General features: G+C 39.4%; 2 protein-coding genes and 1 pseudogene across 8 annotated transcripts in view; 2 read left to right on the top strand and 1 right to left on the bottom strand.

The window, feature by feature from the left end:
- Positions 1 to 16,946, bottom strand: part of KLRG1 (killer cell lectin like receptor G1) — a gene marked incomplete at its 5' end in the record, with an annotated part of 430,961 nt that extends 414,015 nt beyond the window's left edge. Inside the window, one exon of one of the 3 annotated variants that reach the window (XM_082738313.1) lies at positions 16,853 to 16,946. In XM_082738313.1, coding sequence (XP_082594439.1) covers positions 16,853 to 16,946 — 94 coding nt within the window. Of the gene's footprint in view, positions 1 to 10,685; positions 10,856 to 16,371; positions 16,466 to 16,852 lie in introns of those variants that run through there. The other 2 variants (XM_082738314.1, XM_082738315.1) reach the window with 2 other exon arrangements.
- LOC309868820 (small ubiquitin-related modifier 2 pseudogene) lies at positions 3,513 to 4,274 on the top strand (annotated as a pseudogene). The gene is made up of 2 exons: positions 3,513 to 4,025; positions 4,270 to 4,274. The product of its transcript is annotated as a small ubiquitin-related modifier 2 pseudogene (transcript).
- A 139-nt stretch (positions 16,947 to 17,085) lies between the features above and the next one.
- Positions 17,086 to 26,586, top strand: M6PR (mannose-6-phosphate receptor, cation dependent). 4 transcript variants are annotated; one of them, XM_082738308.1, is made up of 8 exons: positions 17,127 to 17,350; positions 18,917 to 18,966; positions 20,785 to 20,964; positions 22,036 to 22,202; positions 23,320 to 23,429; positions 23,710 to 23,840; positions 24,377 to 24,503; positions 24,959 to 26,586. In XM_082738308.1, exons 3-8 carry the CDS (start codon positions 20,786 to 20,788, stop codon positions 25,079 to 25,081), a joined length of 837 nt encoding a protein of 278 aa, XP_082594434.1. In that variant the 5' UTR covers positions 17,127 to 17,350; positions 18,917 to 18,966; position 20,785; the 3' UTR covers positions 25,082 to 26,586. The 4 variants fall into 4 exon arrangements, with proteins under 4 accessions (XP_082594433.1, XP_082594435.1, XP_082594434.1 ...); XM_082738307.1 differs by lacking the exon at positions 18,917 to 18,966 and having other exon boundaries at positions 17,086 to 17,350; XM_082738310.1 differs by lacking the exon at positions 22,036 to 22,202.
- Positions 26,587 to 26,640: the final 54 nt, after the last annotated feature.

Genomic DNA, 26,640 nt, shown 5'->3' with positions numbered 1-26,640 from the left:
AACATTTAGAGGTCCCATCACCAAAGAACAAACGAAGCCACACTGGAGGTTAAGGTTTCAACAAATGACTTTGAGGATGGAAGGGTCACAAATATTAAGGCCATAATTATAATTAACACTGCTGAACTGTACACTTAAAACAGTTAAGATGACTGAAGAAGAAGAAGAAGAAAGAAGAGTAGGAGGAGGCAGTGGCGGCAGCATAAGAACCAGAACTTCTTGAGGAAATGACTAAATCTAGGGTCAGAGCACAAAAAACCCAAGATGAGTCTGGGGCACCTTTTAGTCTTTTAGTGCTAGAAAATGAGGAAGTACTCAAAAACTTAAAAAAAAAAAAAAAAAAAAAAGAGGGCATGTCAGAAGGACACAGGAACCAAGCTGACAAAACTCCCAATGGCTGAAAATGAAACAATTAGAGCAAGAAAATAAAATTTTATTTATTTATTTGACAGAGAGAAATCACAAGTAGATGGAGAGGCAGGCAGAGAGAGAGAGAGGGAAGCAGGCTCCCTGCTGAGCAGAGAGCCCGATGCGGGAATCGATCCCAGGACCCTGAGATCATGACCCGAGCCGAAGGCAGTGGCCCAACCCACTGAGCCACCCAGGTGCCCCTAGAGCAAGAAAATAAATAGTAGTATTGGAGTATAACTCAGGAATAAAAAAGAACTATGATTTCATACTGACTGGTTTTTATCTGCATGCACTTTTAATTAAAGTTGTACATATTTATTACTCTGCCATCAAAAAAAAATGAAATCTTGCCATTTGCAATGACGTGGGTGGAACTGGTGGGTATTATGCTAAGCGAAATGAGTCAGAGAAAGACAAATACCATATGATTTCACTCATATGTGGAATTTGAGAAAACAAACAGATGAAGGGGAAGGGAAGGAAAGATAAAATAAGAGGAAAACAGAGATGGAGGCAAACCATAAGAGACAAACTGGGAACAAACTGAGGGTTGCTGGAGGGGAGGTGGGTAGGGGGTAAGGGATAATTGGGTGACGGGCATGAAGGAGAGCACTTGAAGCAATGACCACTGGGTGTTATACACAACTGATGAATCACTGAATTCTACCTCTGAAACTAATAATACAGTATATGTTAATTAATTTGGGGAAAAAATGTATCTATGTAAAGCATTTAATGTGGAACTTTTGATGTAAGTACACATTGTGAAACGATTACCACAAACTAATTTACATATTCAACACTTCCAACAGTTACCGTCTCTGTGTGGGGGTGTGGGATTATGGTGAGAACACCTGAAATCTACTTTTTTTTTTTTAAGATTTTATTATTTATTTATTTGAGAGAGAGAAAGAGAGAGCACACGCACAAGCAGGGGGAGTGGTAGGCAGAGGGAGAGGGAGAGAGAAAAGCAGGCTCTCACTGAGCAGGGAGCCTGATCTGGGACTCAATCCCAGGGCTGTGGGATCATGACCTGACCCAAAGGCAGACACTTAACACACTTAACCAACTGAGCAACCCAGGTGCCCCAAAATCTACTCTCTTAACAAACTTCAAGTTTTTGTTTTTTAAGTAGGTTGCCACACCTAACAAGGGGCTTGAACTCACAACCCCAAGATCAAAAGTCAGACGCTGTGGCTGAGTCAGCCAGAGGCCCCTCAAGTATACATTATTTTTTAATAGCTTTACTGAGGTACAATTAACATATATGCATGCATCAGTGAAACTATTACAATCTAGAAAGTAAACATATTTGTCACCCCTGAAAATTTACTTGTGTACTCTACTACTGCCCTTCTGCCCCTCCCATTCCCCTTTCTCTAGGCCTCCATTGATCTGCCTTCTGTCACCATAAATTAGTTTGTATCTATCCCAAGTCTTTCATAAAAGGAAACTCATCCATATTGAAGTGTGTATCAATAATTCATTCTTTCTTATCCTGAATATATTCCAACCTATGGATAGACCAGACTAGTTTGTTTATCCACTCTCTTGTTAATACATTACCATCAAGTACAGTCACCATGCTGTCTGTACATTAGGTCTCCAGAGCTTATTCACCTTGTAACTGAAAGCTTGTACTCTTTGATCAGTATCTCCTCTCTCCCGCATTTACTAGCCTCTGGTAATGACCTTTCTACTCTGTTACTATGAGTTCAACACTTTTTTCCTTTTCTTCGTTTTTTTAGATCCCATAGTGAGATCATGCAAAATTTGTCTTTCTGGTCTGGCTTATTTGACATAGATAATTCCTCTAGTTTCATCTATGTTGTTGCAGATGGCAGGATTTCTTTCTTCTTTTAAGGCTGAATCATTTTCTGTTCTATATATATTCTCATATATACGGTGTATATAAATATATATTTTTTCTTTACCTATCCACAGACATTAAGTTTGCTTCTGTATTAGGATTACTATGAATAATGCTGCAATGAACATGGCAGTGTGGATATCTTTTCAAAAATAGTGATTTTATTTCCTTTGGATATACAACCAGAAGTGATATTGTTGGATCATACAGTAGTTCCATTTTTTATGTTTTTTCAAAACATATATAGCCACTGTTCCATAGTGGCTATACTAATTGACATCCCCATTCATTTTGTTGTTTTCTTTGCTGTGCAAAAACTACTTAATCTCACATAGTCCCCCGTTTATTTTTGCTTTTTTTTTTTCTTGTTTGGGGGGTTTTTTGGCTTTTTTCTTTCTTTTTTTTTTTAGGCTTGGACTCATTACCCTGAAATCAGCACCAGAGATCAGGATCTCAGATCAAGAGTCAGACACTTGGGGTACCTGGGTGGCTCAGTGGGTTAAAGCCTCTGCCTTTGGTTCAGGCCATGATCCCAGGGTCCTGGGATTGAGCCCCGCATCGGGCTCTCTGCTCAGCAGGGAATACTGTTATGCTGAAAATAAAAAATAAATTAAAAAGAAAAAAGAAGTAGTCTACTAAATACCTGACTAGTACTCTTAACTATATCAAGGTTATGAAAAATAAGGAAATACTGAGGAACTACAACAGACCAGAGGATTAAGGAAATATAAATACAAGGCAGTATCCTGGATTAGATCCTGGAACAGAAAACAAACATCAGTGAAAACCTGGTAAAGTTCAAAGAAAACCTGCAGTTAGTTAATAAAAGTAGGGCAGTTATTAATTCTTAGTTTTGATTCAATGATTAAATGATTATTTAATATGTTAACATTAGAAGTAATGGGGTAAAGGATATAAAAAATTGCTATGTACTATCTTCTAAAAATCTGACATTATTCCCAAATTAAAATTTTATTTAAAAAAAGACAACATAATGCATATTCCCTATAATGTATTTGATGTCCAGCATATAATAAAAAAGTATTACAATGCAGAAAAATAAGAAATTGTGGGCCACCACTCAGAGAAAAGTAAATAACTAAAAAGAAACTTAAAATGACATAGATTTTGGAATCAGCAAACAAGGACTTTAATAGCTGTATAAATATGCTCAAAGACAAGAGGAAAATATGGTCATACTGAACTAGAAGATGAATAACCACTGCAGGGAAACAGAAAGAACCAAGTAAAATTCTTAATCAGAAAGGAATATGGCTGGTACTGCTTGTGTGCTCGTTTGGTGATGACCTGATACCTCTTTTGTGAAGCGACAGCAGAAGAGACTCATGCTTGCATGGCCAACAAAAAGCCCAAGGAAGGAGACAAGACTGAGAACAAAGATCAAATTAGTTTGAAGTGGTGGGGCAGGATGGTTCTGTAGTGCAGTTTAAGATTAAGAAGCATACACCACTTAACAAACTGATGAAAGCCTATTGTGAACGACAGGGTTTGTCAACGAGGCAGATCAGATTCTGATTTGATAGGCAGCCAGTCAATGAAACAGACACACCTGCACAGTTGGAAATGGAGGCGGAAGATACAATTGATGTGTTCCAGCAGCAGATAGGAGTGTCTACTAAACAGGGAACCTGCTGCTTTACTCCAGAATTCCATTCCTCTAGACCAAAAAGACATTCTCAATTAGAAAGCCACAATTGGGTTCTTCCACATCCTGACTGCTACAGTAGTTTTCTCTATTCTTTCTTTTTCCCCTTCCCTATTCCTTTATTGTACATAAAGGAACTGTGTATGTGCACAAGCGTATCACATTTTTTTTAAGTAAATGACAGTGGTATGTTTTGATCAACATCAAATGGAGATGGGATGGAGGGAAATACTGCTTCTGTGAAAATACCCACTCTCTCCATTAGTCGCATGCTCAGTCAGCTGTTATCTTTATATTCCAGTAAGTTATTTTGTTCTCACAGTTTAACAAAAAAACAAAAACATAAAAATCCTTGCATACCTTGTTCGATTGGGGAATTTTAATGTTCTTCATTTATCATTATAAAACTAAGAGCAATTTTATGACTTTTTTGTATGTAGCTGTTACATGTAGGGCACTCTGTCTTTAAGTAGGGATAAATTAAAAGAAATGAATCCTAGATAGTTTTCCCTTCAAGTCAAGCATCTTGTTGTTTAAACTTCTTGTTTAAAATGAAAAAAAAAAAAAAAAGAAAAAGAAAAAACAAGAAATAAAAAATAAAACGAAAAAAAAGGGGCGCCTAGGTGGCTCAGTTGGTTGGGCATCTGCCTTTGGCAAGGGTTCTGGGATCGAGCCCACACTGAGCCCTACACCGGACTCTCTGCTCAGTGGAAAGCCTGCTGCTCCCTCTCCCCCTACTTTTGTTCCCTCTCTCGCTCTGTCAAATAAATGAATAAAAATCTTTTTAAAAAATGAAAAAAAAATGGGGGGGGGGTGCCTGGGTGGCTCAGTGGGTTAAAGCTTCTGCCTTTGGCTCAGGTTGTGATCTCAAGACCCTGGGATGGAGCCCCAAACTCTCTGCTCAGCAGGAAGCCTGCTTCCCTTCCTCTCTCTCTGCCTGCATCTCTGCCCACTTGTGATAATAAATAAAATTTTTTTTTAAATGAAAAAAAAGATCATGACCCATAATTTTTTAAAAAACTAAAATTAAAAGCCCCCCAAAATTAAAAATTAATTAAGGATTAAAAAAAACCAACTGAATGGGATTATTGGCAAACTGGAGAGGACAGAAGAAAAGGTCAACGGAATATGAAGATAGATTGCTAGATATTATCCAATATAAATAACAGAAAAAATAAATAAGTAGAGCCTCAATGATCTGCAGGACAATATCAAGTGCTTATAAGTGAAGCCCCAGAAAAAGAGGAGAAAAATACTGGAGCAGGAAAACAATTTGAAGAATTAATGATCAAATATTTCCCAAATTTAGTGCAAAATGTACAGATATGAGATATTCAATGAACCCCTTTCAGGATAAATATAAGGGAAATCCCACCTAAGAACATCATAACAAAACTGTTGAAAACCAGATAAAGAGAAAATATTCCAAGTAGCCAGAGAAAAACAACATATTAACAGAGGGGAATAATAACGTGAATGATTGCTGAATTCCCATCAGAAACCAAGAAGGAGAAAACAATGGAACTCCATTTTTTAAAAGGTAAAATAATAATACTATTGGTACAGCCACTATGGAAAACAACATGGAAGTTCCTAAAAAAAATTAAAAACAGAACCACCATATGATCCAGTAATTCCACTTCTGGGTATGTAGCTAAAGGAAATTAAATCATAATGTCAAAGAGGTATCTGCACCCTCTTGTTCACTACAGCATTATTCACAATAGGTAAGACATGAAAACCATCTATGTGCCTATCAAAGGATGAATGGATAAAGAAAATGTCATATACATATATAATGGAATGGTATTAAGGCATAAAAATGAAAGAAATCCTGCCATTTGTGACAACATGGATGGACCCTGAGAGCATTATGCCAAGGGAAATAAGTCAGAGAAAAACAAATGCTACATAATCTCATTTATATGTAGCATCTTAAAAAACCAAACTCAGGGTGCCTGGGTGACTCAGTGGGTTGGAGCCTCCGCCTTTGGTTTGGGTCATGATTGCAGGATCCTGGGATCGAGCCCCGCATCAGGCTCTCTGCTCAACAGGGAGCCTGCTTCCTCTTCTCTCTCTCTCTCTGCCTGCCTACTTGTGATCTCTGTCTGTCAAATAAATAAATAAAATCTTAAAAAAATATTAAAGAAAATAAAAAAACCAAACTCATATTAATAAAGAGAATGGAGGTTGCCAGGGGCTGAGGGGTGAAACAAATTAGATGTAGGTCAAAAGGTATAAACTTCCAGTTATAAGATGAATAAGTGGTAATGTACCACATAGTAATTACAGGTAACAATGCTATATTGTATACTTGAAATTTGCTAAGAGTGACTGTTAAATGTTCTTACCACAAAAAAGAAAGAAAGAAAGAGAGAAAATTATGTGAGGTGTTGGATGTAGTAACTTATGCGGTAATCATTTCACAATATATACATGTATCAAATCATCACACTGTATACCTTAAAATTATACAATATTATACGTCAATTATATCTCAATAAATCTGGGGTGTGTGGTAAATGATACTACCAGCCAGAATTCTATATACAGCAAACACATCCACCAAAAATAAAGAGGAAGAAAAAAACACTTTTATTTAAAGAAAACATAGCATTGTCATTAGCAGTCTAGCACCATAAGAAATGCTAAAAGCAGCTCTTCATACTAAAAAGAAATGTCACAAGATGAAAATGTAGACTTATAAGACTGAAGAAGAACAGAAATGATAAGTACATAGGAACATATAAAAGATTGTGGTTTTCTTAACTTCCTTAAAAGAAAGAAGAAACAAAGGAAATAAAATACACAAGATGAACTGTAAACAAAGAGCAAAATGACAGACCTAGTGCCAACCATATCAATAACTGAATTCATCATAAATGCACTAAATACATCAAATAAATGGCAGAGATTGGAATGCAAGGGAAAAAAGCAAAAAACTAACAATACGCTGTATATAACACATGCACTGTAGACATAATAACACAAAGAGGTTGAAAGAAAGTATAGAAAAAGATACCTGCAAACAGTAAGCAAAAGGAACCTGAAGTGGTATATAGGTTTCTTAATGTTGCTGTAACAAATACCACACAGTGGCTTAAAACAATGTACCTTTATTCTTTCACAGTTCTGCATGTCAAAAATTTTAAATGAAAATGTTGGAAGGCTGCTTTCCTCTGGAAGCTTTAGAGAATTCACTTTCTTTATTTGTCCTGCATCTTTCAAAGGGGGGGTATTTTTTTATGTATTACTTGGGGGGGGAGTGGGAGACAACATGAGTGGGGAAGGGGCAAAGGGAGAGGGAAAGAGACAATCTCAGGCAGACTCTGTGCTGAACACAGAGCTTCATGTGGGGCTTGATCTCACACCCCTGAGATCATGACCTGAGCCAAAACCAGGAGTCAGAGGCTTAACCAACTGAGCCACCCATGCACCCCAATTTTTCCTGCTTCTATAGGCTGCCTGAATTGTTTGGCTTGCAGCCCCTTCCTCTCATTTCAAAGTGTACCACCCCAATGCCCGTTTCCATCATCATATCTCCTTTTTCTAACTTTTACTCTACTGCTTCACTGCAATTATACTAGATCTACCTGGATAATCCAACATAATCTCCAATGCAAGATTCTTAATTTAATTGTATCTATAGAGTTTCTTTTGCCATGTAAGGAAATGTAATCAGAGGTTCCAGGTATTAGACATAGACATCTTTGGAGGTGGGAATGGGGGACATTTTTTAGCCTACCACAAGTGGTTGTATTAATATACAACAAAATTGACAAGTAAAAACAGGTACATTTCATAGTTATATGAATCACAGCATCAAGTATACATAACAACTGCAAATTGAGTATGAACCTAAAAATACAATTTCAAAACATTTGAAGCAAAACCTCACTGAATTAAAAAAGAAATAAGCAGGGCGCCTGGGTGGCTCAGTGGGTTAGGCCGCTGCCTTCGGCTCGGGTCATAGTCTCAGGATCCTGGGATCGAGTCCCATATCGCGCTCTCTGCTCAGCAGGGAGCCTGCTTCCTCCTCTCTCTCTCTCTCTGCCTGCCTCTCTGCCTACTTGTGATCTCTCTCTGTCAAATAAATAAATAAAATCTTTAAAAAAAAAAAAAAGAAAGAAGCAAATCCATAATTATAGTTGAAAATTTAAACACCCTTTTCTCAATAACTGATAAAACTAGACAAAAAAAATCAGTAAAAATTTTTAAACAATACTATAACTATCTTGACTTAGTTGAAGTATATCCAACAAAATGATATCAAATAACCACAGAATATGCGTGTCTTTCAAGTGTAAACGGAATATTTACCAAGTAAATTATGTATACTAATACAAATTTTAATGAATTTCAATATGTTACAATCTTAAAGATGTGTTCTACAGCCAGAGTAGAATCAATAACAAGAAAAAATCTAGAAAGTTCCTAAATACTTAAAATCTTAAAACACACTTATAATCATCAGAGAAATAAAAGTCAAAATACAATGAGGTATGACCTCCTACTTGTTAGAATGACTACTTCTAAAAATAGCCAGGGGCACCTGGATACTTTGGTTCAAGTCATGATCTCAGAATCCTAGGATCAAGGTCAGAGTCCTGGGATCAAGCTCCCCTGCTCAGTGGGGAATCTGCTTGTCCCTCTTTCTCTGCCTCCCCCTCTTTCAAATAAATAAAATCTTTTTTAAAAATAGCGAAAAAAAACCCAGAAACAAAAACCAAGAAATAACAAGTGTTTATTAGAGTATTGGAAAGGATGTGAGGAAAAGGCAACCCTGGGCACTACTGATGGGAATGATATTGGTGTAGCCATTATGGAAAACAGTGTGAAGGCCACCTTAAAAAGTAGAACTACCATATGATCCAATAATTCCACTTTTGGGTATGCAGTTGAAGAAAACAAAATCACTACCATTTGTATCTTTTATATCAAAATACATCTGCACTCTCACATTCACTGCAGCATTACTCACAATAGCCAACACATGGAAACAAACTAAGTATCAGCTGATAGATGAATGAATGAAGAAAATGTGGTGTATATACAGAATTATATTTATTTAGCCATTAAAAAACGGATTATTTAGCCATTAAAAAAAAAAAGAAGAAAATCCTGTCATTTCTGACTATATGGATGGACCTTGAGGGTACTGTTAAGTGAAATAAGTCAGACAGGGAAAAACAAATACTGTATGATCTCATTTATATGTAGGATTTAAAAAACAAACAAACAAACAAAAAAACACTGAACTCTTAGAGAGAAGAGATTGGTGGTTGCCAGCTGTAGGGGGTGAGAGGAGGGTAAAGTTAGTTAAAAGGTACAGACTTCCAATTACAAGATGAGTAAGTCATGGGGATGTAACGTATAGCACGGTGACTATAGTTAATGATATTGTATTATATATTTGAAAGCTGCTAAGAGAGCAGATCTCAGAAGTTCTCACTACAAGAAAAAAACTGGCAACTGGGGTGATGGATGCTGACTAAACTTACTGTAGTAATCATTCTGAAATGTAAGCATATATCATATCATCACATGTACACTCAAAAATTAAGTTCTGTTTGAATAATTAACATGAATTTTTGTATACCTAAAACACACACACATACACATTCTAAATAATCCATAGGTTAAAGAAATAATAAACAAAATTAGAAATTATTTAAAAAACTAAATAATTACAAAAATTTGTAGACCAAAGCTAAAACAGTAACTTAGAATGTTAGAGCTTTAAGTGACTAAAAAAGAAGAAATACTTGAAATAAATAATCTGTTTCTGGTTTAAGAAGATAAAAAAGAAAAACAAATTAAAACCAAAGCAAGCAGAATAAAGGTCGGGAATTTTAAATTCTAAACGAATAATATTTAAAAAACTAACCACAACCAACAGAAAAATGAACAAAATTTTACTATTATATAATATATACATTTATATGTTACATAATACATTTAATATAAATTAATAAAATTAACAATAAGCAAATAAAAATTGGGTTATTTGGTAAGATTATTAACTGATAAACTTCTAACAAAATTTACCAAGAAACAAAGAAAGACAAACTATGAATATCAAGAATGAAGCAAGTATATTACTACAGATTTTAAAGACACTACAAGAGTAATAAGGGAATATTCTATCTGTATGCCAAAAAATTTAACAATTTAGATAAAATGGAAAAATTCCTTGAAAACCACCAGGTGTTATATAATACTGATGAATCACTGACCTCTACCTCTAAAAAAAATAATACATTATCTGTTAATTAACTGAATTTTTTTTAAAAGTCTGTAGAGAATATAAACAGATAACAGATTTTATAGGATAATGTTTCATAATGATAATTAATATTAGCAAATGAAAATGTATTTGATTTTTAATTTTTTGTATTTATAAAGAGTTCAAATAAATTAAATGTATAGTAATTCCTAAAAAAAAAAAAAAAGAAAGAAAGAAAGAAAAACACAATTTACCAACTAACACAACAAGAAACAGAAATTTCTGAATGGCTCTACTAAAGAAACTGAATTTCTTAATACAAACCTTCCGATTAAAAAAGCTTCATGCTCAGAGGACTTCAATAGCATGTTCTATCAAGCTTCGAAGAATAAATAACACAATTCCTTCAGAAAATAGAAAATGAAAGTATACACTCCAACTTATTTTAGGCAGCATCATGATTCTGATACCAAAACTGACAAAGAATTACAAGAAAAAAAGATTATGGACACCTGGGTGGCTCAGTCGGTTAAGCCTCTGCCTTTGGATCAGGTCACGATCCCAGAGTCCTGGGGTAGAATCCTCCATTGGGCTCCCTGCTCAGCGGAGAGCCTGCTTCTCCCTCTATCTGCAGCTCCCCCGCTTATGCTCTCTCGTGCTCTTCCTCTCTTTCTCTTTGACAAATATATAAATAAAATCTTCAAAAAAAAAAAAAAACTAGACTCATGAACACTCATGAATATAGACTTCAAAATCTTTGAAAAGATATCAGCAAATGAAATTCAGAAAAATACAAGAGACAATTCATCATGACAAAGTGCGGTTTATCCCAGGAGCAAAGCCAGGATGATGTTTAATTTTATCATTTCTATGCAACACTGTCATGAAAATCCTAGACAAGAACATGAGGAAATATTCTTGGGTGATGAAAATCTACTAAATCTTGATTACAAGGTGGCTACAGTTATGATGCATTGTTAAGATTCATTGAATTATACACCTATGAGTTCTGTACTTCATTATTGATAAATTGTACCTCACCAACAACAAAAAAATGAAACTTCAAACAAATATTGAACTCCAATAGGCTTGCTTTACACATTGGTATGGTTTATCAGTTATAAAGCTACTTCCTGTATTTTCTTGTTGTAAACAAATGTATAAATATATTGTGTAATGGGAGCAGTTTCTCACTCTTAGAAATATATATAGATTTCCTAACTCTGCCTAGAGGCACTAAAGCAGTGACCCAAAAGTAGCAACAAACACACCTTGTAATCAGATCTTGGTTTTTCAACACCACTCTCCACTAAGAGGAACCAGGCTCCTGTGGAGAAATGACTGATTCTAGGATAATTAAAATACAAGATAAACAGGGAATATCTGTATACCCAAAAGTAAAGAATTTGCCCCAAACGTGATGGGGAGATGTCAAAATGACAAAATGAGGCTCCCACTGGCAGTCGACATCAACCCACACCCTCCAGCAATTTATCTGTTATCTCATCAGTGGGCTGCACGTTCCTGTGGCAGGAACTACACCATCTCTTCACAGGCCTGAATCTCTACCTCGTGGTTGGGGAAGTGAGCATTTCTTCAAGCTTCTAAGGTACTTCCTTGCTAACTCTTCTTCAGCCCAGAGGTAGTAGCTGCATTTTGTAGTTACTATTTTTTTTTTAAGATTTTATCTATTTATTTGACAGAGAGAGAGATATCACAAGTAGGCAGAGAAGTAGGCAGAGAGAGGGGCAAGCAGGCTCCCCACCGAGCAGAGAGCTCTATGCAGGACTCGATCCCAGGACCCTGAGATCATGACCTGAGCCAAAGGCAGAGGCTTAACCCACTGAGCCACACAAGCACCCCAGTTGTTATTTCTGTGTAACTTCTCTATAACCTAGAGTCCTTGTTGAGCCCCTCTTACTAATTATTCTTTACTAGAAAACAAGTCTATATTAAATTTTTCCTTAAAATCACTGGTCTGGTATCTGTCTTCTAATTGCATCTTTTTTTTTTTTTAAAGATTTATTTATTTGACAGAGAGAAATCACAAGTAGACAGAGAGGCAGCCAGAGAGAGAGAGAGAGAGGGAAGCAAGCTCCCTGCTGAGCAGAGAGCTCGATGCGGGACCCGATCCCAGGACCCTGAGATCATGACCTGAGCCGAAGGCAGCGGCTTAATCCACTGAGCCACCCAGGCGCCCCTTCTAATTGCATCTTGACTGATAAGAGGACACATCACTTCTTAGTCCTATCAAAAAGCACATACCTATGGGTGCCTAGATAGCTCAGTGGTTTAAGCCTCTGCGTTCAGCTCAGGTCATGGTCTCAGGGTCCTGGGATCCAGCCCGGCAGCCGGCTCTCAACTCAGCAGGAAGCCTGCTTCCCCCTCTCCTCTCCCTCTGCCTGCCTCTCTGCCTACCTGTGATCTCTCTGTCAAATAAATAAATAAAATCTTTTTAAAAACATTTAAAAAAAAAGAAAGAAAAAGAAAACATATACCTAAATATAATCACGAGGAAAACCCAAAATGAGAGATATTTTACAAATTAAGTGACCTGTACTTTTCAAAATTTCAGTGACAAAGAAAAATGGCAACTAACTGCAATGTGTGACTCCTGCTTGGACTCTGTGGTTGGGGAATGGGAAATAATTACAAAGCATATTTACTGGGATGACTGATGAAATCTAAATATGGGCCATGGATTAGGTAATAATATCCTACCAATGTTATATTCCTAATTGTGGTGATTACACTGTAATAAGTTAAGAGAATGTCTTTATTCTTGGGAAAAACACACTAATGTCCTTAACAGTAACGGGCAACTTTCAAATTGTTCAAAATAAACCATTTCGTGAGTGTGTATATATTGTGTGGTGTGGTGTGTGTGTGTGTGTGTTTACAGGAATGGGAGAGACCAATAAAGCAAATGGGGCGACTTGTAAACAACTGGTAAATCAAGGTGAAGTGAATACAAGAGTTCTTTTTTCTATTCTTGCATCTATTCTAAAAATGTTAAATTATATTAAAGTTGAAAATTACCAAAACCAAAAAATGTATTTAGTCCTTGAAATATGTTAAATGTTTTAAAAGGAAAGCATCAATAAAAATTCAAAACTGAAATCCAATTCAAGACAGCAAACTAAATACATGCATAACAGGATTAAGAATCTACCAACAAATTTCGAAATATCCTTGAGTAGATCAGAAATTGTGAGCAGGCTGGATTTGATAGTAAAACCAGAGCAAAACCTGCAATGCAAAACTCATACAGAAGGAAGCTGTTGAGAGGTTTAAAAAGCCATTCCCAACCTCCCAGCTCAGAGTTAACAAAAAAGTAGACGGGGAAAATTATCAAAGCAACGAATTGATGGAAGAATTCAGGATACAGTAGTATCCCCTAGACACAGTTTCACTTTCTATGGTTTCAGTTATTCAAGGTCAACCACATCCTGGGAGCAGATGATCCTCCTCCTGACTTATCTGTCAATGACAACCTAACCTTAAATCACAATTGTATGTCATTCACCTCACTTCCTTTCATCATGTGAGCATATCATCTCTCACCATCACAATGAGAAGGATGAGTACAGTACAGTTAGATTTTTTTTTAATTTGACAGATTTTAAGTAGGAAAGAGAGGCAGGCAGAGAGAAGGGGGTAAGCAGGCTCCCTGCAGAGCAGACAGCCCGATGCAGGACTGGAATCCAGGACCCTGAGATCATGACCTCAGCCAAAGGCAGAGGTTTAACCCAGTGAGCCACCCAAGCACCCCACAGTTAGATATTTTGACAGACACCACATTCACATATTGTTATAATTGTTCTATTTTATTTTTGTTGTCATTAATCTCTTACCATGCCTCACTTACACATCAAGCCTTATCATAGGTTATGTATAAGAAAAAAAATACAGTATATATGGGGCTCAGTACTGTTCCTAGTTTCAGGGATCTTGGAATATATCCTCCATGTACAAAGTGGGGAGCACTAGATCTTTCCAGCATCTTCCCCTCCTCTGCTTATACTAAACAGGAGGCATCCTTAACATATGATTTTAGAACAAAAGTCACAGAACTTTCTAAACAAAGTGAGCAATTGTATGTGGGAGGGGGTGTGGGTAGAGTGTGGAGGGTGTTCTTGTTAATGATAAGGCTAGACAGACACAGAACAAAAAAGCAAAAACCCTGCTAGGGGCGCCTGGGTGGCTCAGTGGGTTAAGACGCTGCCTTCGGCTCAGGTCATGATCTCAGGGTCCTGGGATCGAGTCCCGCATCGGGCTCTCTGCTCAGCAGGGAGCCTGCTTTTCCCTCTCTCTCTCTCTGCCTGCCTCTCCGTCTACTTGTGATCTCTCTCTGTCAAATAAATAAATAAAATCTTTAAAAAAAAAACAAAAAAAACAAAAAAAAAAACCCTGCTAATTTCAGTTTTGTCCCTGACATAGATAGTTTCCATAATCAGCCCTAAAGGCTGAGAAGCAGGGAAGTAACCCAAGTTATTTGTAAGGGATGGAAAGGGAGGTCTCTCCCTCCTTCTCACTCCTACTACATAAGACAAATTATTCATCCTACTCAACTGTGTTGCTGGACCTTTCACCCTTTCCAACATACAACCTACCTTCCCTCAAGCCCAACACGACTGTAGGCAATGACCAGAGGCAAGATTTCTGAAGTTAAAATTTGAATTCACCAACAAAAGAACATTAATTCTAGAATGAAAGCTCATTGTAAAAGAGATTTTTGTCTTTTATTTTCTCCCATTCATCATCCAAAATCTATAACAGTGTAACTGCTCAGTAACTATATGTTGAATGAATTGAAAAAAAAAAAATTCAGTAGAAATGCCTTAAATACCTAACTCTAATGGAATTGCTTAAGCAGTAATCCATGCACCTAAATATTATGCAACCATTAAAAAGTTTATTTGTGGGGCGCCTGGGTGGCTCAGTGAGTTAAAGCTTCTGCCTTGGGCTCAGGTCATGATCCCAGGGTCCTGGGACCAGTCCTGCATCCGGCTCTCTGCTCAGCAGGGAGCCTGCCTTCCCCCTCTCTCTGCCTGCCTCTCTGCCTACTTGTGTTCTCTGTCAAATCAATAAAGAAAATCTTTAAAATAATAAAAATTAAAAAATTAAAAGTTTATTTGTAAAGTTAGCGATATAGAGAAAAACTTTGATTACATTAAATGTTTTTAAGAAGGAAATGGATAACACATTCCTGAGAGAAATACATAACCTCTTTGTGGGTTTTTGGATTTTTATTTTGTCCTTCTCTGTATTTTCTGATTACAAATTACTCTTATTATTAGAAAGAGATTAACTTTTTAATTTTCTTATATTTTTCTTTTTTTAAAGATTTTTTTTAAGATTTTATTTATTTATTTGACAGAGATCACAAGCAGGCAGAGAGGCAGGCACAGAGAGCGAAGCAGGGAAGGCACAGAGAAAGGAAGCAGGCTCCCCGCTGAGCAGAGAGCCCGACGTGGTGCTCGATCCCAGGACCCCGGGGTCATGACCTGAGCCGAAGGCAGAGGCTTTAACCCACTGAGCCACCCAGGAGCCCCTAATTTTTTTATATTTTTCTTGAGAACACATTCAAACCCAACCCAGACATGATAACCACCTTGGCTGAACTGAATGTACCAATCAATAAACAAATGCAGAATCCTAAACAGTGAGCATAAAGTATTGCATGAGAGCTTCGACTCTGAAGACTACATGCACATATAACTAACTTACGCCTCAATTACGGAACCTGAATACTGACAACGTTAACTTAATAGACGTGGCAACCAGAGTTAAGTTCCTTAGCCACCATCAGCTTTAAAATTGAAAGCTTAGGTTTAAGATTAAATCAATCAATTCCCATTTAAGCACTTAGAACAGTGCCGGCACCACACACAGAACCATGCACGTATTCGCTTCCATTATTACTGGATTCAAAACATTGTACTAGCTCTGGTGAGAAGGACGCATCAAAATCCAGTCCCTACCCGCGAAGAGAGGGGGACACACACAAAAGCAACGCAGGAGTCAAAGCAGCATGGAACCCGGTTAAAACCAAGTAGAGGCAACAAGCCGGCACTTAAGAGGAAGGAGTTCTTCATTCCGAAAAGCGTTAAAATCCAGAAAGTCACGGGACCAAAAGCATTTGAACCGAGTTCCAGGAACGCGCAGGACTTGAGCAAGCGACGAGTTCAGACCGACCTGAGGGAAACCGCGGAGGATCTTGGCAAAGGCACGCAGACTAAAAGAGGATAGTTCTTTCCCCAGGACACCAGAAATGCGGACAGGGTGGGCTGAACAGAATCGGTTACGGAGGGCTCAGCACGCAAAATGCCGCGAAACCTCCGGTGAACAGAACTGTTTGCCGTGTTTTACGCAGAATGACCGGGATGACAAGGTTAACAACAGACCCCAAGCTACTCAAGTATAGAAAGGAAATAAAGAACAAAGGTGTCGTTAAGAAAGCCGCGACCCAATCGCTGTCCACTCTCCTCTAGATGCCGATCCTGAAGACAACGCGACTCGGCGCAGGCCGACGGCGAAACAGCGCCTCTCGCCGGCGGCAAACCGGCACGGGAAACACCGACAGGAAGAGACCCGGGGCGAGAACTACAGCTCCCACTGAAGCCTGGCCGACAGCCTCCTTTCCCAATTTCCGCTTCCGCCGCCCGCCCTCGCGTACCCTCTACTGGGAGCTGGCCGGCGCGTGACCGCGCGTGACTCCGCGAGCGACTCCGCGAGTAGAGAAGCTCAGGGGCGGGACTCTGGTACCCCATTGGTAGAAACGCGAACCCCCCCCCCCCCGAAGGTGGAATGCAACTTGAAAATCTCGGAAAGTGGTTGGAGTTGATAGGACAAGGGCGGAGCTTCAGGACCCGGATTCTGACCAATCAGGGCCTGGGATCGGCCGGGAGACCGGGAAGGGGAAAGGGGCTAAATGGTTCTGTGGTCACATGCCGCGGGGTCTAGTGGGAGGAGCAGTTGCCCAGAAGACGCCTGGTGCTTCCTGTTTCCGGTTCCCGGAGTGGAGCACGGCGAGGCGCCTTGGGGAACGCTGGCCTTTGACACGAGTTCTGGGTCCGGGGTCTGTGGCTGGCCCCTCGCTGGCCCTGTCTCCCAGCCCCAGACAGGTATTCAGCCAGGGATTCTGCGCCTTGGCTACTCCCTGTGCCCGTGACACGTGAGTATGAGGGGCGTGGAGGAGGAGGGGAGCTGGAGAGCGCTCACACCCGGTGCCCGGAACAGGGGCTGGGGATCGCTAAGTCTCCCTTGGCCGCGGTTCTAGCCAGGATTCCAGCTGAGGAGCCCTAGGGCAGAATGGAGGCGGAGGCGTGAGGGCGGGGAGTTAGAGAGTCCCGAAGGGAGTGAGGGAGAAAGGACCTACCAAGTCCGGAGGAGGATTCGACGCGTATTTGGAAGGCAGAGAAAGGAAGGACCCTGGGTATGGAGTCTCTGGAGGTGTTCCTGGATACCTGTAGAGGGAATTTTTGGCCTGCATTGTGGAGGAAGGTAAAGTGGCATCATATGGAGAGGATACGGCTCTAGGCAGTTGGGAAATCAGGAGACTAGAGGGAATAAGAATTTCTAGAACCCTGGGAGAAGTTCGAAGAGGGTGCGTGTATGGTATGGGATAGCTGCTAGAGGGCTTATCTCGCGCTTTCTCTTTCTGGGGAGCTTCCGCCCATGGGACCTAGAGCCGCTTGTCTAGGGCTTCTCAGCGTCGGGCTGCTCATCTGAAAGGGTAGACTGCTGGAAACAGGAGATGAGGGTGGTTACCTCAGGAATGAGCCAGACAGCCGAAAGTAGAAATTCCACTGAAAAATGGAAAATGCTCATGGCTAGTCTTGACGGGTGGGAAAGAGTGGTACAGAAGCCCAGTGATTTGAACTGCTTCCCAATTCCTGGCTTAGTCAGTGGTCATTCCATTGAAGAGAATTGTTTTAGCATTACCAAAATAGATCTGTCCTAGAACAAGAAAATTGAAGGGGATTTTCAAAATCTTAAAGTTCGGCCCTTTATTTCCAAAGTATCTAGACAGACTGTTGCACCTTGAGGATCTAAGTGTAGCACATTAAAAGGGAACTACACAGCCCTTGGATTTCATACGCTCGCTAATAAATTTTTGCACCCCTATATTTATCAGAAAATAGCTTTATGCCATGAATCATCCAAGTTGCCCCACCAACTTCATACATGTTTAATACTTGTGTAACCTAGGGCAAATAATTTAGCCTTTGTAAGCATCAGTTTCCTCATCTGTAAAATGGGAGAAATTATACCTACTTTTCTTGGCTGTGAAGATTACAGACAATCTAGATAAAGCACTTAGAGCATTTGCCACTGAATCAAAGAAGTAGCTCAAAACAGACAAACCTTAGGCAGAAAAGAGAGAAGGGTGTAAGTTGAGTCTCAGCCTAACCTCTTGAACAAATAAGCAAATGAAAGAGAGTTCAGCTCCACAAATGGAGACTGCGGGGTGTTTAACCCTTTATCCTATCCCAATTTTGTTCTAATTTGGGAAAAGAAATCATAAATTATTAACAAATAAGGAACTAACTTTTAGGCCATATAACACAGCCTTCTGTATGAGAATCCCCTCTGGAAAACTAGTCCTGGAAAAAAAAAAAAAAAAAAAGCTTGACAGTCCAGAACGTTGAAATATTAAATTAGATCCTGAGAGAATATAAGGAAAATGGCATGTTAAATCAATCTAGTAAAAGGAATCTCTTAAAATTTTTTTTTTTAGGAACAATGCTGGTCATGTAATGTGTTGAGCAATGAGTTAATTTAGGGAAGGTAGGAGTTTGAGCTTTGAGTTCTTTATTCTACCTCTTATTCAGTGAACTATGTGAGGAATCACTTCCCCCTGCTTTGTCAAAAAGAAAGCAAGGCTTTGGCTGCCTACCCTGAGTCCCAAAAAATTAATGTGAAAGGGGATACACATGTAGTGGTTAAATGTAGACCATGAGCTCTGGAGCCAGACTTTCTAGGTCACTCCATTGGCTATGTCTCAGTTCTTTCATCTGTAAAATAAGGACAATAATTGTATTTACTGCATAGGGTTTTTGTAAGGATTAATTATTTAATGCATGTTAAATGCTTTTAAGAGTAAAAGGCAAGTACTCTATTATAAAGTTTCCTATTAGTGCTCTAAATCTGTTTTATGGGGGCATTGGACATTACGACTGGTGATAATTATTCTATGGAAACACTTTACTAATACTACTGTAGTGAGTTGGTTTTGGAAATACACAAAGTCGTTGGAACATCTGGGTGGCTCTGTCAGTTAAGTGTCTGCCTTTGGTTCAGGTCGTGTTCCCAGCATCCTGGGATCAGGCCCCATGTCAGGCTCCCTGCTTGAAGTGGAGTCTGCTTCTCCCTCTGCCCCTCCCCATGCTTCTGCTCTCTCTCTTATCTCAAATAAGTAAATAAAATCGTAAGAGAAAAAAAATACACAAAGTCAGGGAGACAATTTCCCAAGCATTTGTTGCCCTAATGGAGTGTGGAAAACAGAAGGTCAAATGTAAGTTTGTTTAGGAGAGTAGAGAAAATTCAGTCAGGGCAGAGACAATTCAGTCAGGGCTCAGAGTTTCCATTTTCCTATCTTCAAATTTACTAATACCCATTAAACTCTGCCTAGTTTTTTATTCTAGAAATGTACTGGAGTTGATTAACTAACCTGAAAAAGAATTAGAGGACTCTAAAGAGTTAATTAGCCAAAGTCCAGGCTTGTAGTCTGGAAGCATGTTACTACAAGTAAGAAAAGTTTGGAAGAATTAAATATTTGTATGATAACAGTGACACTGTTATGAAATTAACAAGTAGCAGTGGCCTGGAGGATCATTAACTAATGGACATCAGAGTGAAGTCTTTTGCAAGGATAAATGAGTATGTCCTGGGTGAAGATGGATTAGAGGAAAAGAAAAATGAGTTTAGGAAATGGAACCATGTGTTTCCATTCCTAGAGCAGTACAAGAAACAGGGGAATTGGAAAGTGACTTAGTGATTGCCAAGAATTGTCACCAGTTCAGAGTGTACAAAGACAACTGCTTACTGGAAGTTTAGAAACTCTTGAGATTTATGATATGTAGAGCCTGAGGTGGATTTTGAAAGACGTCTTCAGTCACTTCAACCTAGTGAATTTTCTTCTTCCTATAATTTAAACGATTGTGTTTTCAGAGATGAGCCATTAACTTAGGTAAATGTCAGCTTTTAGGTGCTGTGCCTTTATTTATCTCTTACCATCTTTCTTACGATGAATATGAACATAATATGAACAAAGACTGTTGAAGTTTCTGAATATTGACAGGAGAAGTTAGGAGCCAAAGTACTGGAGTCCCTTTCCTTAAAAAGAAAAATAAACCTAAAGATTAAGAATCCTGTTCTGAGTATTAGAGGAGAGGGAAAAAAATAATGGGTGGAAAGCTAAAAGCCCGAAATAGACCCAAAAAAATAAAACCCAACTTTGTGTTAATAAGGAAAATTGACTAACGTAGAATAAGTGGTGGATGGAAGATAAAACAGTAAAAATTGTACATTCATGTGCTTTCTCTCTCTCTTCCCCCACCCCGATCTTCCCCGCTTCCTCAACACCCACACTCCCTCTCCCAAAAGGATGTTCCTCTTCTACCGCTGCTGGAGGACTGGACTGCTCCTGCCACTGCTCCTAGCTGTGGCAGTAAGAGAATCCTGGCAGACAGAAGAAAAAACCTGCGACCTGGTAGGAGAAAAAGGGCGAGAGTCTGAGAAAGAGTTGGCTCTTCTGAAGAGGTTGCAACCACTGTATAACAAAAGGTAGCTGAGAACATCTTTAAAGGACTTGAGAAGATAACTTTGTTAAAGAATCTTTTCTTCTCAGGGGCCTGGCGGGCTCAGTTGGTGGAGCATATGACTCTTGATCTTGGGGTTGTAAGTTCGAGTCCCACATTGGGTATAGAAATACTTTTTAAAACAAAATCTTAAGAATATATTTTTTTTCCTCCACTTACTGACTTTTAGTATTACTACTCTCTATGGAGGGAAAACGTGTATAATAACCAACTCTGGGAGATGGTTCTAGTCTGAACTTTAGTAATGTTGGTCTTATTTGGCCATGATATCTTACTTTTTTTTAAAAGCAGGCTCCATGCCCAGCGTGGAGCCTAGGGCAGGGCTCAAATCCTAAGCTGAGATTGAGAGCTGGATGCTAACCTACTGAGCCACCCAGGCACCCCTGTTTGGTTTTGCTTGTTGGTTTTTTTTTTTTTTAATGCTGTAGAGCAAATTCTGAGCCCAGTTTTTAGTAGCAGTGTGCAATTCTCTTACGCAGAAGAGAAAATGCACTGTTTTTAAGACGATCCAGGAGACCACCTTGTAGGAATTAAAAAGCATTATTTGGTACTTCCATGTAATAGGACTTTAGAAGTATCAGATAAACATTGAGGCCTGTACACATCAGAAGTGTCAGGAATCTTTGGGTATGTAAATCTAAAGATGATCTTCAAGGAACAAGAAGCCATGGGATACTTCCCATGAACATAGATCCTATTCACTGGGAAATAGCAACTGACACTTCAGCATAGTCTAGAATAGGTATTCTAGAATATCTAGCTATCTTGGATGTTGTGTTTTAAACCATCATCGTCAGCAGTTAGGATTGTCTTCTTTCAACAAATGAACTATTCACTATTCCATGGGTATTTCATAATCAACAAATATTATTAACTAGTACATTTAGTTGTGACAGATAAGTAAATTAATCACACTTGGCAGGAGGTGGGGGGCGGGGGCGGTAGGGGTAGGCAGCTTAAAGGAAGAGAGGCTGCTTGTCCTAAAGCTGATAGCCAGTAACTTCTCTTCCTTCTTTCTCCTCACTTCTCCTTACAGCTTTGAGAGCACTGTGGGCCAGGGTCCGGACACATACATCTATATGTTCAGGGTCTGCCGGGAAGCTGGCAACCGCACCTCTGGGGCAGGCCTGGTGCAGATCAACAAAAGTAATGGGAAGGAAAGAGTGGTAGGGAGACTCAACGAGACTCACGTCTTCAATGGAAGTAAGACTCTCCCTGTTGGTTAATGGATCCCAGGTCAATCCCTCTGACGATCCTGTATGTGTCAGCCTTTTGCATTCTTTTTAGAGTATTATATGGTACATGTGCTTCAGTTCACCTGAGACTAAACCACAAGATACCTAGTTCCACCGCTCCTCTGGAGTCATGGGTCAGGACCTTTATGTTTGTTTTAAAGTTAATGAAAAGCTCACGCATAAAGAATCTAGCTGGGATTCTGTAGCTTAATATGTTTTTCATACCAGGCTTGAAAACACCAACAACTATTTCTCATTGAATTAGTCCGGTTTTGCCAGTTACATTTTCAGAGATTAAACTTTTTTTACAAACCTGTCTACCAAAACTTCCCCAGCTAACTTGGGCTGTGGTGATTAGGTTTCTCAGAAGTCATAAAATCATATTGCTGGAAAGAACTATGTGAGCACCTGTGGTCTAATCCCCTCCCTTAAGCAGATAACGTATTTTCCAGTGCAGATATTTGTTCATATCAATAATATAATGAAAAATAACATCAAGAATTTGGGGGTAAGTAAGGGTTGGAAGACTGGATTTTTGACCCAGCTCATGTTTACTTGCCTATGACTTTGAAAAATCATTTCATCTTGTGTTTCTTCATATGTGCAAGATTAGAAGCAGAATCTTTACCTTATTCACCTCACATGATTGATAAATCAAAGGATATTTTGCAAAAGAAATTTGAGTTCCCTAAGTACTAAAGAAGAAATGGCTCCCGATCTTACACCTTGCATTTATCTGTGGCTAATTTTAAATCTTAAGTTTTCCCCTACCACCTAAGAATTTTATGGAACCTCGTCTTTTGATGTGAGCAGGTGTTCAGAAAATGTCAATCAGTATGAAAGCATGGGTCCTAATTGTTTTTGCACTATTAGTTGCCTGTCTTTAATATCTTCGTTGTCTTAAGGAAACACAAAGCTGTTACAAAGAAGCAGGTTTTAACTTGGTATTTCTGGTTTACAGAGCTCATACTGATACTGGTTATTTTAATCAAAACCAATTTCATTGAACTCCTCCATTCCTTTCTGCCATCATACCTAGGCCTGCCTTCCTGCCCCAAAGCAACATTTCCGTTGTCCCTCCTCAGGTAATTGGATCATGCTGACCTATAAAGGGGGTGACGAATATGACAGTCACTGTGGCATGGAGCAGCGTCGTGCAGTGGTGATGATCTCCTGCAATCGACACACACTAGCGGTGAGGCATCCCGGGGCACATGAGCCTAGAGAGCAGATGAGAGCACTGACCTGAGGTGGAATTTCCACAGGGAAAAAGACACATCGGGACAGACAAGAGAAAACTAGTTCAGTTTTTCCTTGTGTCACAGACACCTGTGTTCGATCATACATGGAAAATAAATTACTGAATCAGGAGAGAAAGCAAATGTTTTTTAGTTTGTGGGTTTTTTTCTTTTTCTAAGTAAGCGTCGAAACAGTTAACCACATTGTTGTGTTCTGTTCTGTCCTTTCATCATCAGGACAATTTTAACCTTGTGTTTGAGGAGCGAGGCAAAGTTCAAGATTGTTTCTACCTCTTTGAGATGGATAGCAGCCTGGCCTGTTCCCCAGAGATCTCTCACCTCAGTGTGGGTTCTATCTTACTAGTCACGTGAGTGCTTTTTCCTTTATCAGTCCAAACCTTCCCTTTTTTTTTCCCCCTTAAACTCAACTACTTGGTGACACTTAGACACAAATTGTCTGTATATGTGTACACACTATACTATAATTGGAGGGGGAGGATACTTTTAAACTCTGATTATGAAAGTTTTAAAAAGTTAGTTACAATGTTTCACCTCTAATATTTGCATTTGGAAATGCTTTACATCCCATTACTGGAAAACCGGACAGTTTTTTTATTATCTCATTAGATTATAAGAACTTTCGGGGAAGTGGAACTCTGTACCTAGCTAATAGTACTTATTCTTGGCTACAAGTCAGAGTCACACATTAAGTCTTATTTTTGTCTGAGCCTTTGCTTTTAGATGTGCTCTAACTGGTTTTCTAAAGAAGGCACCCTTCCCATTTTAGGGGCGTTTTTTTCCATTTTTATAGAATACAGACTAGGAAACCACTAATATAAAGAGTACCTTTTCTTATCAGTTTTACTATTCCTTGGTTTTTAACTAGCGATGTCTTTCTTAATAGGTTTGCATCACTGGTTGCTGTCTATATCATCGGAGGGTTCCTATACCAGCGACTGGTGGTGGGAGCCAAGGGAATGGAGCAGTTTCCCCACTTAGCCTTCTGGCAAGATCTTGGCAACCTGGTAGCAGTAAGTAACAGGACTGGTGGCTGAGTCTGTAGCCTGCCGCCAAGGTTGAGTGACCAACCACCCTGGTTTACCTAGACAGGGGGATTTCCAGGGACATAGGACTTCGGGTGCTAAACACAAAGGAGTCCCAGGCCGTAGTACAAAGTAACAAGTAGCATAGCATCTTAGTCTGGCCTTGGGAAATGCTTTGCTGGAAGAGCAACACTGTTGCTTAAGTTGAGGAATCTGATAAAGCTCTTAAGGGACCTGGATGGGGAGAAAGTAAGACCTAATTAGAATTTTCCTCACATTAGCCCTAAATTCAATTTAGGCTGGCCCTTAGAGCTTCTGGATTTTCTCATTATCCTTGAAGAAACCTAGTTCTTGCCATATTCTTAGGCCATCGGTGTATTTTGCCTCACCCTCAAAGTTGGTTATTCCAAATGATCATTTCCTTCCTTTGCTTCTCTCTACAGGATGGTTGTGACTTTGTGTGCCGTTCTAAACCCCGCAATGTGCCTGCTGCGTATCGTGGTGTGGGGGATGATCAGCTGGGCGAGGAGTCAGAAGAAAGGGATGATCATTTATTACCAATGTGATTGCACTTTAAATGCCCAGCTGCTTCTTCAGTCTCCCAAACCAAAGCATACTCAGCCAGATTTCTTAGGCAGTCTCCACTCGTCTCTCATCCCATCCTTAACATTGATCTTGCTTTCCAGTTTGCTTTTGATTTGCATTCTCTTCTCACTAGTAGAAATGCCTTCCCTTCGCTCCCCATTTTGTTTTTAGTTTTGTTTTTTTTTTTCTAGAGAGGTACAGTTATAGGACAGAGATAAAACAATAGGGCCTGTGCAGAAGAGGCTATCACACTATCTCTTGGTATCAGAAGGTACAAGATAGTTACAATGAGCAAAAAAGTGTGGCAGGCTCCCGGAGTCTTTTTTAAACATATTTTCACAAGTTTTTGAGACACTGGATTTCTTTAACTAAAAAAAAGGGGGGCAAAGAAACATTATTTATACAAGGTTTGATTGCTTTCATGCTGTTACTCTGTACCCTACAGTAGTCTCCATGAGAACCTGGATGTAATTTCTTGCTGCTTGGAACTACTCTATGGTGATTACTTGGTTACATTCCAAGTATTTCTATTTGGTCTGAGCCTGGGGATGTTGCAGGCTTGCTTCTTCCACCTCTGGGATTGGGATGGGGAAAATGTTAATTTCCCACTTAGAGGATTATAAAATACCATCACATCAGTTGTTGGCAGTGGAGGGACCTTATAGCTGGAACTGGACCCTGGATTGTGGCCTTGTGGTCGTGGACCTTGTAAGGCCAAAATACCTTATCCAGAAGTCTAGTCCGTTAGAAAGGGAAAGTGAATTGGACCTGTTGTGCTATAGGGGTTTCAGAAAAGGAAGTCTGTTTACCCATGGTGGGATCTCCTTGATGGCTTTCTTCTCCCACTCACAGTAAAAGCTTTAGGCAAAGCTTTTCTTCTAAGCTGTTTTCCTCTACCGGTATTTCCAGATATGTTGCACTTTCTTCACAGGCATGTCAACTTCCCCCTTCCCTCCCCAGCTAATCTTCTGGAAAGGAATGAAAGCAGAGGTGGGATATCTAGTGCTTTGCCATCCTGTGCTCTGGGTGTGGAATGCTGCTGCACCTGTCCCTTCTGGCTCAGGGAAGTATCTTCTTGCCCCCAGCAGTTTCTGTGGGGAGAGGTTTTGAATCCTGTGATGCTTCCACTTTTTTGTTTAGGCCATGTGCCCAGAAAGAAGCCTGGCCCAATCTTTCCATAGTAGTGAACCTGGGCCATTGAAGAGTAACACAGCTCCACTGGACACAAGAGGGCGCAATAGGCAGGGGCTTTTAATAGCTTTTAGGGAAGAAAAAAATTATTTCATCTTTGGACTTTTAAATACTATTGGAATGATTTTTTTTTTCTTCTTTCTAAACAGGGAAAATAATGTTATAAAAGCATCTTTTTTGTTAATTTGTTTGCATCCCTCCCCCACACTGGTGTTTTAAAAATGCAAAAAGAAAAGAGAAAAACTACATTTTTTTGTATAAAAACACTTAAAAGATTAAAAAAACAAACAAACAAGTTGCCCTAGTCTTTTGTATGAAAGAAGAGGGTAGAGACACTGGAATGGAGTAA

This window comes from Mustela nivalis (genome assembly GCF_964662115.1).
Source record: "Mustela nivalis genome assembly, chromosome: 7".
In the NCBI taxonomy this organism is placed as follows: Eukaryota; Metazoa; Chordata; class Mammalia; order Carnivora; family Mustelidae; genus Mustela; species Mustela nivalis.
Note: the sequence above shows the minus strand (reverse complement) of the source record. Positions and strands in the feature narration are given on the sequence as shown.